Below are 14,786 nucleotides of genomic sequence, written 5' to 3'. Positions count from 1 at the left end.
GCCAGCAGGTGCCTGAGGGTTCGGCCTCTGCACATTCTTGCTCACTGACTATTTTCTGTTTTTTGGATAATCGCCATCCTACCGGGTGTGAGAAGGTATCTCACTGGGGTTTTAATTTGCATTTCCCTGACGACTCTTGATGTGCCGTTGGCCATTCGTGTATCCTCTCTTGAGAAACGTCTGTTCGAGTGTTTTGCCCGTTTTTCATTGGGTTGCTTGTGTTTTTGTTGTTCAGGTTGAGGAGAGTCTTTATATATTCCGGATATGAATCCCTTATCAGAAATACGATTTGCGGGGCGCCTCGGTTATGCAGTCAGTCGGGCGTCCAACTCTTGATTGCAGTTCAGGTCATGTACTCATGGGCTTGTGAATTGGAGCCTCGCTTTGGGCTCTGGGCTGATGGTGCGGAGACTGCTCGGGATTCTGTCTCTCGTTCCCTCTGCCCCTTCCCTACTTGTGCTCACTCTTCCTCTCAAAATAAATAAATAAACTTAAAAAATGAAAAAAATGAGGGGCACCTGGGTGGCTCAGTCAGTTAAACATCTGACTTCGGCTCAGGTCACGATCTCACGGTTCGTGAGTTCGAGCCCCGCGTCGGGCTCTGTGCTGACAGCTCGGAGCCTGGAGCCTGCCTCGGATTCTGTGTCCCCCTCTCTCTCTATCTCTCTCTCTCTCTCTCTCTCTCTCTCTCTCTCTCTCTCTCTCTCAAAAATAAACATTAAAACAATTTTTTAAAATGAAAAAATACAATTTGCAAATGTTTTCTCCTGTAGGTGGATACTCTGTGGATTGTGTTCTTTGATGCACAAAAATTTTAAATTTTGATCAAGTCCGTTTCACATATTTTGTTTCGCTTAGCGTTGTGTCTTTTTAGAAGAAGAAAAAAGCATTTGCTGGTTTCATGGAGGCAAACTCGTCTTGGTGAGGACGATGAGCAGAAGAATTTCCTTTCTTTTCTCCTTGTATCATTTTGGTTTCCCCTGGGTACTTTTTCTGTTTGTTTTGGTCTCTCTCAGTTGTGTGGAGGCCTTTTCTCAAACATCGGGGGGCTCTGGGCTTTGCTTGGGGGTAGTCTTTTCCAAAGAAAAAGATCCCTTCCTGACGGGAAGGGGTATGTGCTAGGCTATGGAATGGCCCATAAGATGTCCACATTCTAATTCCCAGATTGTGAATAAGTTAGTTTATGGGGAAGACACAGAATATATGGCAGAATGTGTGGTGAAGATTCAGCTGCTGAGATGGGGAGATGATTCTGGATTTTCCCAGGGACCTAGTCCTTGAAGATGGTGGAAAGCGTAGAGCCCGTGAGGCCCGTGTCAGACATTTCACCCATGGAACTGTAAGATAATATATTTGCGCGTGTGTGTGTTTTTAAATTTATTGTCGAGTTAGCTAATATACAGTGTGGACAGTGTGCTCTTGGCTTTGGGGGTAGATTCCCATGATTCATTGTTTATGCCCATGTCCCATTTTCCCCTCCCCCCGGCCCTCCCATCAACCCTCAGTTTTTTCTCTGTATTTAAAAGTCTCTAATGGTTTGCCTCCCTCTCTGTTTGAAACTGTTTTTTCCCCTTCCCTTCCCGCATGGTGCGCCATTAAGTTTCTCAAGTTCCACGTATTAGTGAAAACATACATCGTCTTTCTCTGCCTGACTTCTCTCACTTAGCATAATACCCTCCAGTTCCATCCACGTTGCTGCAAATGGCCAGATTTCACTCTTTCTCGTTGCCACGTAGTATTCCATTGTGTATATAAACCACGGTTTCTTTATCCATTCGTCACTTGATGGAGATTTAGGCTCTTTCCATAATTTGGCTATTGTTGAAAGTGCTGCTATAAACATTGGGGTACAAGTGCCCCCGTGCATCAGCCCTCCTGTATCCCTTGGGTAAAGTCCTAGCAGTGCTATTGCCGGGTCATAGGGTAGATCTATTTTTAATTTTTTGAGGAACCTCCACACTGCTTTCCAGAGCGGCTGCACCAGTTTGCATTCCCACCAACAGTGCAAGAGGGTTCCCGTTTCTCCACATCCTCTCCAGCATCTATAGTCTCCTGATTTGTTCATTTTGGCCACTCTGACTGGCGTGAGGTGATATCTGAGTGTGGTTTTGATTTGTATTTCTCTGATGAGGAGTGACATTGAGCATCTTTTCACGTGTCTGTTGGCCATCTTGATGTCTTCTTTGGAAAAGTGTCTATTCATGTCTTTTGCCCATTTCTTCACTGGATTGTTTGGTTTTTGGGTGTTGAGTTTGGTAAGTTCTTTATAGCTTTTGGATACTAACCCTTTATCCGATATGTCGTTTGCAAATATCTTCTCCCATTCTGTTGCTTGCCTTTTAGTTTTGTTGATTGCTTCCTTTGCAGTGCAGAAGCTTTTTATCTTGATGAGGTCCCAACAGTTCGTTTTTGCTTTTATTTCCCTTTGGAGACGTGTCAAGCAAGAAATTGCGGCAGCTGAGGTCAAAGAGGTTGTTGCCTGTTTTCTCCTCTGGGGTTTTGATGGTTTCCTGTCTTACATTTAGGTCCTTCATCCATTTTGAGTTTATTTTTGTGTATGGTGTAAGAAAGTGGTCCAGGTTCATTCTTCTGCATGTCGCCGTCCAGTTTTCCCAGCACCCCTTGCTGAAGAGACTGTCTTTATTCCATTGGGTATTCTTTCCTGCTTTGTCAAAGATCAGTTGGACATACGGTTGTGGGTCCATTTCTGGGTTCTCTGTTCTGTTCCATTGATCTGTGTGTCTGTGTTTGTGCCAGTACCGTACCGTCTTGATGATTACTGCTTTGTAGTATAGCTTGAAGTCCGGGCTTGTGATGCCTCCTGCTTTGGTTTTCTTCTTCAACATTACTTTGTCTATAAGGGGTCTTTTGTGGTTCCATACAAATTTTTGCATTGTTTTTTCTAGCTCTGTGAAGAGTGCTGGTGCTATTTTGATTGGGATTGCATTGAATGTGTAGATTGCTTTGGGTAGTGTCGACATTTTAACAATATTTGTTCTTCCAATCAATGAGCGTGGAATGTTTTTCCATTTCTTTGTGTCTTCTTCAATTTCTTTCATAAGTTTTCTATAGTTTTCAGCTTACAGATCTTTTACATCTTTGGTTAGGTTTATTCCTAGGAATCTTGTGGTTCTTTGTACCATTGTAAATGGGATCGATTTCTTTCTCCCTGAGACCAAGAACATGACAGGGATGTCCACTCTCATCACTGTTGTTTAACATGGTGTTGGAAGTCCTCGCATCAGCAGACGACAAAATGAAATAAAAGGTGTCCAATTTGGCAAAGAAGAAGTCAAACTTTCACTTTCCGATACTCTGCATGGAAAACCTGAAAAGACTCCACCAAAAAGCTGCTAGAACTGATACATGAATTCAGCAAAGTCGCAAGATATGAGATCCGCGTACAGAAATCTGTTGCGTTTCTATACATCCATAATGAAGCAACAGAAAGAGAAACCGAGAACTTGATTACATTTGTGTTGTTTGAAGCCATGAAGTTTGTGATAATTTAACAGGCTTCGCTGCCCCCAGTGCAGCCCCCAGAGGCAGCCAGCAGAGGGCAGCAGCCACCAACAAGCGGAACGAGGCAGGCCTCGCTGGGGCCGGAAGCCAGGACCGCAGGTCAGGTCCGCTCACCGCCGGGTAAAGACCGGGGACCAGAAGGGAGCATCCCGGCTACAGGCGTGTGTGTTTTCTGTGGACGTTGATCGCACATGTAAGCTGAACGGTTTTCTGTGCGTCATCCTTCAGTAAAAATGTAGGGGGAGAGCCAGGAGGGCGTAGAAGCAGGGGACGAAAGAAAGGGGGTTGAGAATGGGACACAGCGGATCGATTACTTAGCAGAGCAGAGGAAATTAGACTTCAGCGTCTCCAAGGTTGCCTTTTCCCCAGGGGTGCATCCTGGCCGGCTCCTGGCAGGGGCAGCAGACGCCAGCCCGTCTGAGCAAGCCAGGCTGAATCCCTGGGCTGGTCTGGGTCAGTGCTCCGGGTGCCACACACTCTTCGGCCAAAAGCTGTGTGAGGAGCAGTGAGTGGGCTGCTTGCCGTGGACATACCTGTGGTCCAGAAGGCACCCCCTTACCTCCTCCACCAATGCGTCTGCCAGCTGGACTCCAAGGTCCACGCAGCCCAAAGGCAGAAATGCCCAGTTGTCGGTCTGTTGCTTTCTCCATCCATCTACCCATGCGTCAAATAGCCATCATTCCGTCTAACCATCCACCTCTCTGTTTATCCATCTATCCATCCATCCATCCTTCTATCCTTCCTTCCATCCATCCATCCATCCATCCACCCATCCATCATCCATCTAAATGTTCATCCATCTAAACATCCACCCGTATCCATCCATCTGTCCGGCCATCCCTCCCTCACTCATTCATTCATTCAACACTTTCTGGTGCCTCCTCTGCGCCTGGCACTGCACCACTTCCCCTTACTGGCCTGTTTTCTGACAAGAGCTCGCGCTTCTTTACTTAGCCGTGGCTCTTACAAAACATGGACGAGTCAATGAGTGTTGCCTGAGTAGGGGACACACGCCATCTGTAGGGGGTTATTTGAAGGGGCACACAAATGACTCCTGGGGACCTGTCACATATGAATGTTTGGGGGTGGTGGGGAAGTGGGTGCCCCGGAGCAGGGGCTCTGAATCCAGTCTTGGGCTGGCGGCACCCCTGTCCCAGGCACACACCCCGGCCAAGCTCTGTTCCAGGGAATCTCACGGCTGGTCGGGGATCCCAGGACTGGGCCTGGCCCCAGTGGCCCTCGGAACCACCGTCGCAGCTGTGTGCTTAGTCAGTGGGCAGGCACACTTGGGGGGGCGGGAGGGGGGCTGGGAGACTGCAGGGTGCATGCACCGTCTAAAGCACAGCAGCCACCGGTGGCTCCGGTCACCTGGGAGGAGGTGACAGGCTGCAAAACGGGGCTGTGTTGTCAGATGGCTTGAGAATTTTCAGGAGAACATGCAAATCTGGGTTTTTATGTAGGCTTACTTGGTTTTTGCATATTAAATCAACTACAAAAAGGAGCAAACGCTGAACCTGCCAAACGGATATCGTATCGGGCTGGATGTAGCCCACGGCAGCCTCCGCCTGTTGGGGTGGGGGGGAGAGAGCAGAGCCCCCAAAGCAGGTGCCAGCACGAGTGCCCTCCCCGCCCCAGACCTCAGGCCTCTGCGGGCCGTTGCCCATCACTGTCCTGCTGTGGGTGGGCACGACGCCACTCCAGGCCCAGTAGCAGACAACATTCAGCACTGGGGGCCACGGGGCCTGGGTTCGAGAGACGGCTGTGTCGCTACCTCGCTGTGTGACTGCAGTGGAGCCCTGACCCTCTCTGGGCCCCACTGTTGCTGAGATAACAGTGCCGGCTGACGGGCTGATCTCTTCCAAGGCCAGAAGTCGGGTCTTCGTGGCATCATCTCTCGGTTTTTCTCCACCCACCTCTACCGACCCCATCCAAACCCTACCATCGCCCTCCTGGATCTCTGGAACACCTCTCTTTGGCTTCCCATCCCAATGCAGACTTCTCCTGACAAACGCAAAGACCTCAAAATGTGCATCAGATCCCATCTCTGGGCTGGTTAACACCACCCAGCCCCTGCTAGGCTCCAGGTCCTTGGGTCGCCTGGGAGCCCTGTGTGAGTCGCTTGTGGCTACCTCCCCTACCCTGTCTCCTGCTGCCTCCCCCGCCCCGCCCCGCCCCTCCCCTCCCCTCAAGCCAGCGGTCCGCACCCTGCTGCCTCCGGGCCTTTGCACTGCCCTTCTGCTACCTGAACTGTCCTGCTGCCTCCTTGTTACTCAGGCCTCCAGGGGCCTCCCAGACCAACCGTGTCACGCTCTGTTCTGTTTCATCAGTGTCTCTTTCTTCCTCTGAAACTATCTGGTTCTGGGTTCCATTCTCTGGTTAAGCATCTCACACTTTCTGTAAGAAGTCATCGCCTGGGGGGAGGACTGGTCTGCTTTGTCCACTGCTGTCTGCTTGAACCCTGCACGAGTGAATGTCTACAAGGTCCGGGCGCCAGTCTCGGCTTAGGTGCTAAGGAGCCCTGTGACCTCGGGCCAGTCACTTGCCCACTCTGCGGCGGTTTCTTCATTTGACAAACGGGGCTAAAGATCCTACCGGGAGCCCTCATCGTCCTTGCGATGCTGTCCCCGGACGTTGCCTTCATGTCTAGACTAAGGAAGCGGTTCCAGGGCTTGAGAAGGATGCTCAGGGCATTGAGCTTGTGCTGTGCTGATGTTCTTGGGGATGCAGGAACGTGAGCACTAGGGGGCGCTCAAAGCTCTCCCTGGTGCCGGACGCACGTGAGGCGGAAGGAAGGTCCCCGGCCAGCAGGGCTGTGTGGCTTTGCTGGCCTTGGGTGTGAAAAAATACCTTTCCTTCGTGAAATGGTTGTGTTTCTAGGTGGTAGTTTTAAAAAGTGTGCACACGTGCCCCAGTGAAAACACCGGCAGTCCTAGGTGGGTCCCCGAAAGGGTTGGGGACACTCTAGGTCCGTGGAATCCTCAGTGCTGTGTTGGGTTGGCGGGACCGGGGGTGGGAACTTGAGGATCGCGATGGCGGAAGAGGCTGCTGGGAAGGCGTGACCACGACTCCCATCCCAACATAAATGCAGGTGCACACACACACACACACACAGGCAAACACACAGTGCACACACATGTGCACACCGCCCAAACATCAACACATATGCACACGTGTGCACAGGCAGACACGAGCACATGCAAAACCACACACGTGCACACATGCCCTTACAGGGCGAGGGAGTCCCAGGAACATCTAGAACAATCCACGTGTCTGACACGGGAGGAAATGGATGCCTATGATCCCTCCCAAATGTGCAGCTCGACCCGGGGGCTCTGAGGACAGCCGCCCGGCTTCCTGGGGTGAGGGGCCGCACGGACAGCGCTCAACTGAAGTTAAGTGGTCGTGTATCCAAATTTATTTAGTTGAGTGAACCTTCAGCCGCGATCCTCTGCGGATTTGTGTACACGCTCTTTTTTTTTTTTTTTTTAAAAAATGGTTTCCATAAAAGGATTTTTGGTAATCACCTAATTTTTAATACAATGTTTATATACAAAAACCCCATTTCAAGCTACTCACTGTACAAGAGAAAACAGAAGCATCAGACCGCACGAGCTTAGCAAATAGCGAAAATCTATGGCACCTACGGACTTCGATCACAGTTGGCGACTTAAGGGAATCATATCACACCCAACCGCATGTTCAAGACAAACACTTTTACGTTTTCTTCCCTTTCTTTGGTGAAACATTTCCTGTGTTTCTCTCGGTGCTTGAGAAACTTCAGGTAATTGGTTAGGGTAATTGCTGCAAATTTAGAGTGCTCATGTCATCTAGGAGACTTGTTTTTACAAGTGTTAAAGTGGTAACTGTCCAACAGTAACATTCCTGTAAGTAAAAATATAGAGAAGTGTTACCAAAATAGAAGGCTTTATTAATAAAAATCTTTGGTAGTAACAGTATTTTAAATTCCTCTCAATGATATCTGGTTAACTAATAAACTCCTTCCACGTTTGAGCTACAGAAAAAAACCCTCACATCCACCACAGAATTGATTAAAAACCCAATAAATATTCTAAAGCTGCAAATGTTTTCCCGATGCCTTAAGACTTCTTGAAACCTGAAGCCGTCTTTAGAAATGCCTCCGAGGTCCTCTCTCTCTGCTCATTTTCCTGTCGACCCGGTTTTCTTTTTTCTTTTTCTTTCTGTCCCACCAAGAGGACGAACCGTTCTGAGGCCGGCTCGTGGTGGTGGGGCAGGTGTGTGGCTGGCGGTGGGGGTGGGGACCCCGGAGGTGCGGGTCGCCTGCTTCCTCGGGGACACCCGAGCCCTGCTGTGCTCCAAGAGCAAAGTCTAAACTCACAGGCACCTCTTTCTGGCCACAGTGACTCGGTTTCTGAACTAACCGGAAACAGAAGATGAAAAGCCGTCGGACTTTTCCGACCCGGAGGCAGGTGATGCCTTCTGGGACTGGTGTCAACCTCATTTTTCCATTCTGCCTCCAGTACCGCACGGCGTTTGCCCCGATGCTTTGGGACACCTTTTCGCCCCTCTAAAGGCATTAGGCGGGGTTAGAAAAGACGCTTTCTGGAGGCCTCTGCTCACGTTCCGCTGCAAAGGAAACCCACGGTCCCCAAGAAGTGTTTCTGCAAAGCGCCTGCATTCCCGCATGTTATCACCCTATCCCCAGCGATCATTTTGATTACCCTTGAATACTAAAGATAAAAAAAATTCCCTGCGTAACAGTTTTGTGCAAAAACGAGGAGAAAAAAAAAAAAAACAGAAAAAGAAGACAGGAAGAGGTTGTCCTATCAGAAGGTGGGCTTCCAGGTTCTCCGCGAACACAGGAGCCCCGGGGCCCGGCGGAGGGGGCCCGGCGGCCTGGGGCAGCTACAGGGCGCCCCCGGGGTACTCGGGGCTGTCCAGGCCGGCTTTGGGGCCGTGGCTGTTGCAGGGCTCATCCTTCTTCCGGTCCTTCTCCATCCACGTGCCCAGCAGCCGCTGCTTGCCCTGCTCCTCCCTCATGAACAGCTCCACCATGAGGACCTTCTCCTTGTGGATCTGCTGGCTGATGTCCTTGGGGATGTCTGGGATGACCCAGTCCACAAAGTCACTCATGAACATGACCAGGTTCTGCAAGGACAGTCGGTGTGTGGGGGTGGGGAGCAGGGCCCCCGCCTGCACCCGCCCCCCTCCACCGCTCCCAGCCCACCTCAGACACGTACTTTGGGCTCCCCGGGCCTCGGTTTCCCACAAGGTATACACGAGGCAGGAAACCAGCCAGAGGGCCATCCGGGAACGGTGGCTGACGCCTATAAGGGACCTGAGCTCAGGACACAGCAAGTTTCTGAGTGGTTCTGACTCGCGGGGCTGGGAAGCTCAAGAAAGGATACGATCGGCCTATAACGAGCGTCAGGCTTTAAGGAGAGTAGGTAAAATAGAAATAGCACAGAAGCGGATGGGACCTAAGTCTCTGATGATTCCACAGCCCCTTCTTCACGCCGCAAGGCCTCCCAGGGCTACCCGAAAAGTCCGCTCCCTCCCTGGGGAAGTTTCTGGTGCGCAGAAAGCAAGTGATGGGCTTTTACAGAAAAACCGAAATCTGTTTGTAAAACTCTTGTCCAGTGATCGTTTGTCAGCACATCCGGCTGAGTTAGACACCTTGTGGATGGTGCTGGCGCCCTCCCTCACCCTCTTGCCTTTCCTGGGGGGCGCCCCCAGCCCCCAGCTGCGGCCAGTGCTGGCTGCCGACGCTCACACCTGCCTCCTCTCCAGGGAACCGCCCCCTCCTGTCTGCCTCTTCCCGGCCTGAACGGCCTGCGGCCAATGACCAGCCAACACGGGCGGACAAAAGGCGCTCTCTTGCCTCAAGGTGGGCCCACGTGTGCTGGGGCTCATGCTCTGGAGCTCTCGTGAGACCAGGTGAGGCTGTCTCCCGCTGAGACTCCCTCTCCGCTGCACTCCCCTCCCCCCTCCTGGGAGGCTTCCTCCAGTAACCCACTTTGCACAGAATCCTTGCCTCAGGCTCTGCTTCTGGTAAACTCAGCCCCAGACACTAGTTATTCCTATTGCAGAGTGTTCTGGAAAGCTGACAGGTGAGGCAGCACAGCCTCAAGGAAGGGGGTGGGGGGGGGGCAGAAGTCCCGCCCGCAGCCGCATTGTGTGTAAAAGGCAGAGCGGAGGCTTGCACCCAGTTCTTGGGATTCCAGATGCTGGTGGGACACACGTGAATGGAACCGTGGCTGGGCCCACGTGGCTAAGGATGCTCCCCCATCTCTGGGACCTCAGGTGCTGTGTGTACCAGTGTGGTCCCCAGTCTGGGGTCCCATCCACTGGGAGTCACTTCGGCCTCGGAGTTAAGCTGTCTCCTCCCCAGAGACCAGGTGGGGCTGGGTCCCCCGGCTCCTGGCTGGGGTCTGCAGTCAGCGGGGAACCCACTGGCCTCCTGCCTGTACTGGTCCTGTCCTCTGGGGATGTCTCCTGATACACAGAGACAGTGAGAGGCCGAGAGGGGAGACTGTCTCCTTCAATAAAAGCCACTTATGTGGAGCTATGGTGACCTCAGGTCCCTTCCTCGGGGGCCTCAGAGTAAGTTCCCCAGGCCTCTAAACGTCCCCATTGCTGGCCAGCTCCTGCCTTCCGACCCTGTCCTGGGCTCACGGTGCTTCCTCAGTGCCCAGTCCTCAAACCTTCCGGAAACGGGGACCTTCCGCACCTGGAAGACAATGACAAAGGCCAGCCGGGCTGCCAGCACGGCCCAGAAGTCCTTGGAGATGTCATACTTGTGCTCCGACCACGGGGGCTCCCGGTAGTCCTTGTACCTGCGGAGATGGCCAGGCATCAGTGTGGGTCTTCGAGCAGGAACCGGGATTCCGGCCGGCGCCCTGCGGCCTCAGGAAGGCCTCGGCCAGCTCTCCAGCCACCACCACCGCGGGCGGCCCTCCCTGGCGGAAGAGGGTCCAGACCAGCCGCTCACACGGTGGGTGAGTCGCTCTCGGTGCTGGAGGGCGGGGCCTGGACCCCGAGGGCTGGGCAGGGCCCGAGGGGCTTCGTGCAAAACGCAGACACTGCAACGTGGCCCCACGGGCCCATCCATGAGCTCACAGCAGGCGACTCTGGGACCATCCGGTCCTGGGGTTCCAAACTTTTTTATTTTGTAATGTTTGTTTATTTTTGAGGGAGAGAGAGACAGAGTGTGAGCAGGGGAGGGGCAGAGAGAGAGGGAGACACAGAATCCGAAGCAGCTCCAGGCTCTGAGCTGTCAGCACGGAGCCCGACGCGGGGCTCGAACCCACGGACCGCGAGATCATGACCTGAGCCGAAGTCGGACGCTGAACCGACTGAGCCCCCCGGGCGCCCCATGAGGTTCCAGACTTTTAAAGGCAGCAAAGCCCTTCTTCCTAACAGGAATCTCACCTGAGACTCTAGTGGGTCACCCAGAGCAAGTGGGGGCGCCTGGTTTCCCAAGCCTGGAGCCCCCCAACCTCAGCCCAATGCCCACCGTCCACAAGACCCCCGCTGGGTTCCATGAACCCCAGGTTTGAAACCCACCTCTCCAGTCTCTCCTGTCTACTGAGGAGACTGCCGGAAAACAGACCAACACACATTCTCCGAAAGCAGCCCAAGTATGAGGTCAAACACGCGACTGGTGGGGACAGGACCTGCCAGTCAACTGTCCCCCTGCCTGCCGGCCCCACGGGACCCAGCACCGCAGGGGCACCTCCTTCCTCTCTTCCAGCTGAAGCTTCTTGGCTGTCCCCTCCTTATCTCCACATGACACCGGCCCATCCCCCTCCCTGGGTTACCAGGTGTAGACGCTGCCCGCTGCCCCCTGCCTGGGCGGACACCCTCTCCCCCACTGACCCTCGTTCCACGGAGCACCGTCCTCACTGCCTGCCTGTCACCGCCCTGCCATCGCGCACTGCCCCCCCCCCCCGCGCTTCAGAGGGCCCGGCCCGCCCTCTCGTTCTCAGAGGTCCCGAGATGACCAGTCTGCGGAGGCGGGGTGAGGACGACAACCCAGGGTCCCGCCTCCACCCAGGCCCTCCAAGTTCAGGGGGTGCTGTTGGCTTTAATGGCGCTGACCCTGTGCTACGCATGGCAAAGGCTTCCCCAAAGCCATCAGAGCTGTGGCGGGGGCGGTTTCCGGGGGCCCGGGCTGTAGGCGCACCTGCTGGGCACCGAAAAGCTGAGGTCCAGTGGAGGGGACCAGAAGAGTAAGCACCTGGCTCTGCGGGCACAGCCCTGGCCTGCATCCAGAACCAGTGACCGCCTTGCTGTGTGTTCCCGAGCCACGGCCTGGCCCCTCTGGGCCTCAGTCGCCATCTTCTCAGTCCCACTAGAAGCATTTATTGAACAGCTACTACATTCCAGCCCCCGTTTCGGGGGTGGCCACTCAGGAACCCACTACAGACAGGGCCCCTCACCCACGGAGCTTTATTTCCGGAGCGAGCTGGATGGGAGTCTCTGAGGAACCACTCGGCGCTGAGCTGCCAAACCCAGAGACAGGACCGGGCGGGGGAACGCGCACTTGGGTGCCAGCTGCACGGTGACACAGGACTCGCTCGACCTGCTCTCTGATGGGAACAGGCAGCCCCTGTTCTTCCAGCGTCAGAGGCCACACACACCTGCTCCTCCCTTTCCTTTCTGTGCTGGAAAGTATGTTTGGGCCCCCTGGCAAACTCCTACGCATCCCTCAAAGCCCACTTACAGACCTGTCCCGATGCCACCTGCTGCCATCTGCACCGACCTCTATCAGAGACGGTCTTACTCTCCCCTTCCCAGCTCTGCCTGCCAGCCCCCATGGGAGGATACTAACGCTCTCTCTGGGGGTGGCTGTGACGATCAGATGGGACAGTGCCTGTCTTGGTGCAGGGATAAATGTTAGCCAGCAGCGATGACAGTTCTCAGTGCTGCTCTGCGTCTCTCCACACCCGCCGCCCCAGGCTGGCGCGCCCCCTGCCACCAATTCCTGTGAGAGGCAGCGTGCGTGGGTGCGGCTGGCAGAGGCCCGGAGCTCCCAGGCCCGCGGTGCAGGATCTTGGCCAAGGGTTGGCGGGGCGGGGGGGGGGGGGGTAAGGCCTGGCTGGGGCCTGAATCCCAGGGAGCAGAGCGGTCTGACCCACGGTCTTCTGAGTCCATGGGGGAAAAAATCAAGACACTTACAAACGGGTCCCGGCCCTGTGTCCCTGGCCCCTCCCCCACGTGGCCAGGACCCTGGGCTGATGCATGGGACGGAGCTGCTTCCTCAGCCGGTGTCTGGGACCCGACGCCCGGTTCCGGAAAACCGAGGCTAACCTCGTAAATGGCAACACTGACATTTCAGAGGGAATTTCTGATAACGTGAGCACATCTCCGTGCCTTCTCTGTTCGTTATTATTCTTGCTCTAAAACGGACCCTTAGCAGCGTGGGTCAAGCCTGTGTGCTTAGCGTGAAGCCTTCAGACAACACAGACGAGGCGCTGGTGGAGAGGAAACCCAGGGGGCCGGAGGCCCCCTTCCCTGCACTTCCAGCCCCCCGCGCCGTCCCCTCCCCAGGTCACCACCCCGAAGCTGGCAGCAGACCATTCCGGGCCTTTCCTGGGATTTCCGTGCCCGGTTCCGAGCCCGCCGAAGCGAGTCGGCGGGTGGGCTTCTGGGAACCGGGCTATGTCGCGGGACTGGCTGTGTTACGCGCCTTCTCTACCTGGCCGGCCTCGCTCTCACTCGCTCCTTTCCGCTGCCGTCCCCGCCCTGGCTGTCGTCACGCAGGGCCAGCCGCGAGCGCCTGCTGTCCACAGGACCTCCGGAGCCCCGAAGCCAGGCAGGCCTGCTTCCCTTTTCCAAAGGCCCCGGTGCTGCTGGTTTTCCAGTTCCTGGGCCTGTTTTTTCTTGCTGCCGTCGGTACCCTGGAGCCTGGCAGTCGCCCCCCACCCCCGCCCCAACTCCCCTTCAGTTGGTCAAGGTGATGGAGACGTATGAACGAGTCTATCGGACTGTATGTAAAGTGGGGCAAGGAGCCGCCGAGCTCCACCGCGCGGGCTCCGTGGCTGGGCTTTTGGCCTCTGAGGTCTTGCGTTTCTGAATCTCAGCTGAGTTAGACGAGCTCACACCGGTTCCCTCCTCCCTGCTTTTGTCCTCAGTGCCCCGCCCCTGCACTTACCACCCCCGCCTCCCCCCCCATCCACCCTTCACCTGCCTCCCCTCTACACTGATCTGCAGCGAGGTCCCTGGATAGCTGGGACCGTGCCACACGCTCCCGGGTCCGCAGACCCTAACCCAGGCGTGGAAGAGGCCCAGGGAATTGATCCTGTCTCCATCTTTCCTGGGGTGCTCCTTGCACACCCCCCGGTGTCTGGCCATGGGGGCGCCCCCCCCCCCCCAGGTCTGGCCGTCTCATCCATGGCTTCTTCTCCAAGTCAGCGCGCCCAGTCTTCCTTAGGGCTTCTCAATTCTCTAGCCACGACCCCACACCCTGGCACGTGACCCAGGTCTAGCCTCTACCCTCTGGCCACAGTGCTTCACTTAGGGATGGGCAGGCCAGCGAGATTCAACCCCGACTCTTGAGAAAGACGTTCTGCCCCTGGCCTGGCTGAGCAGAGAGGGCGTCTTCACTGCCCGCCAGAACACAATACCACCACGGAGTAAGGCAAAGCTGGGAGGCAGTGCCAGAGGGGGGCCGGATGGCAAGCTGTGACCCCTGGATCCAGCCATGCCTGAAGCTGTCCTGGCCTTCTTAGTTAAAGGAGCTCACAGGGGGCACCTGGGTGGCCCAGTCGGTAAACGTCCGACTCTTGATTTCACCTCCGGTCATGATCTCACAGTTCATGAGTCCGAGCTCCGTATCCAGTTCTGCACTGACAGTGTGGGGCCTGCTTGGGATCCTCTCCGGCCCTCTCTCTCTGGCCCTCCCCTGCTCACGTTCTCTCTCTCTCTCAAAATACTAAATAAACACGAAAGCAATTGCTCAACGACCAAAGGAACCAATAAAGCCCCTCCTGGTGCCACCACTCTGGGGCTTGCCCCTGAAAGAGCCCTCACTCGAACTGGGGTCTGCCCAGAAGCGCCCCGAGAGAGATGCTGAGAGCCGTACCTGCAGATCTGCACCTCGTAGCCCAGATCCAGGGGGTCGTTGGGGGCCGTGCCGTTCTGGAAGTCACTGACGTTGAAGGAGGAGAGGGTGTGGTTGACGAAGCCGTGCATGGTCCCGTTCTGGCTGTACATGTACAGGTACACCAGGCGAGGGATGAAGTCGGACGTGAAGGAGATCACGAACGCCTGGGCCAGGGGAC

General features: G+C 55.1%; 1 protein-coding gene across 1 annotated transcript in view; it reads right to left on the bottom strand.

Moving 5' to 3' along the window:
• Positions 1-8,385: 8,385 nt before the first annotated feature.
• Positions 8,386-14,786, bottom strand: part of ANO1 (anoctamin 1) — an 80,658-nt gene continuing 74,257 nt past the window's right edge. The window contains 3 exon segments of the mRNA XM_032594949.1: positions 8,386-8,649; positions 10,232-10,337; positions 14,588-14,772. Coding sequence (XP_032450840.1) covers positions 8,407-8,649; positions 10,232-10,337; positions 14,588-14,772 — 534 coding nt within the window. The 3' untranslated portion in view covers positions 8,386-8,406.

Source organism: Lynx canadensis, chromosome D1 (assembly GCF_007474595.2).
Source record: "Lynx canadensis isolate LIC74 chromosome D1, mLynCan4.pri.v2, whole genome shotgun sequence".
NCBI lineage: Eukaryota > Metazoa > Chordata > Mammalia > Carnivora > Felidae > Lynx > Lynx canadensis.
This window is presented reverse-complemented; position numbering and strand designations above follow the sequence as displayed.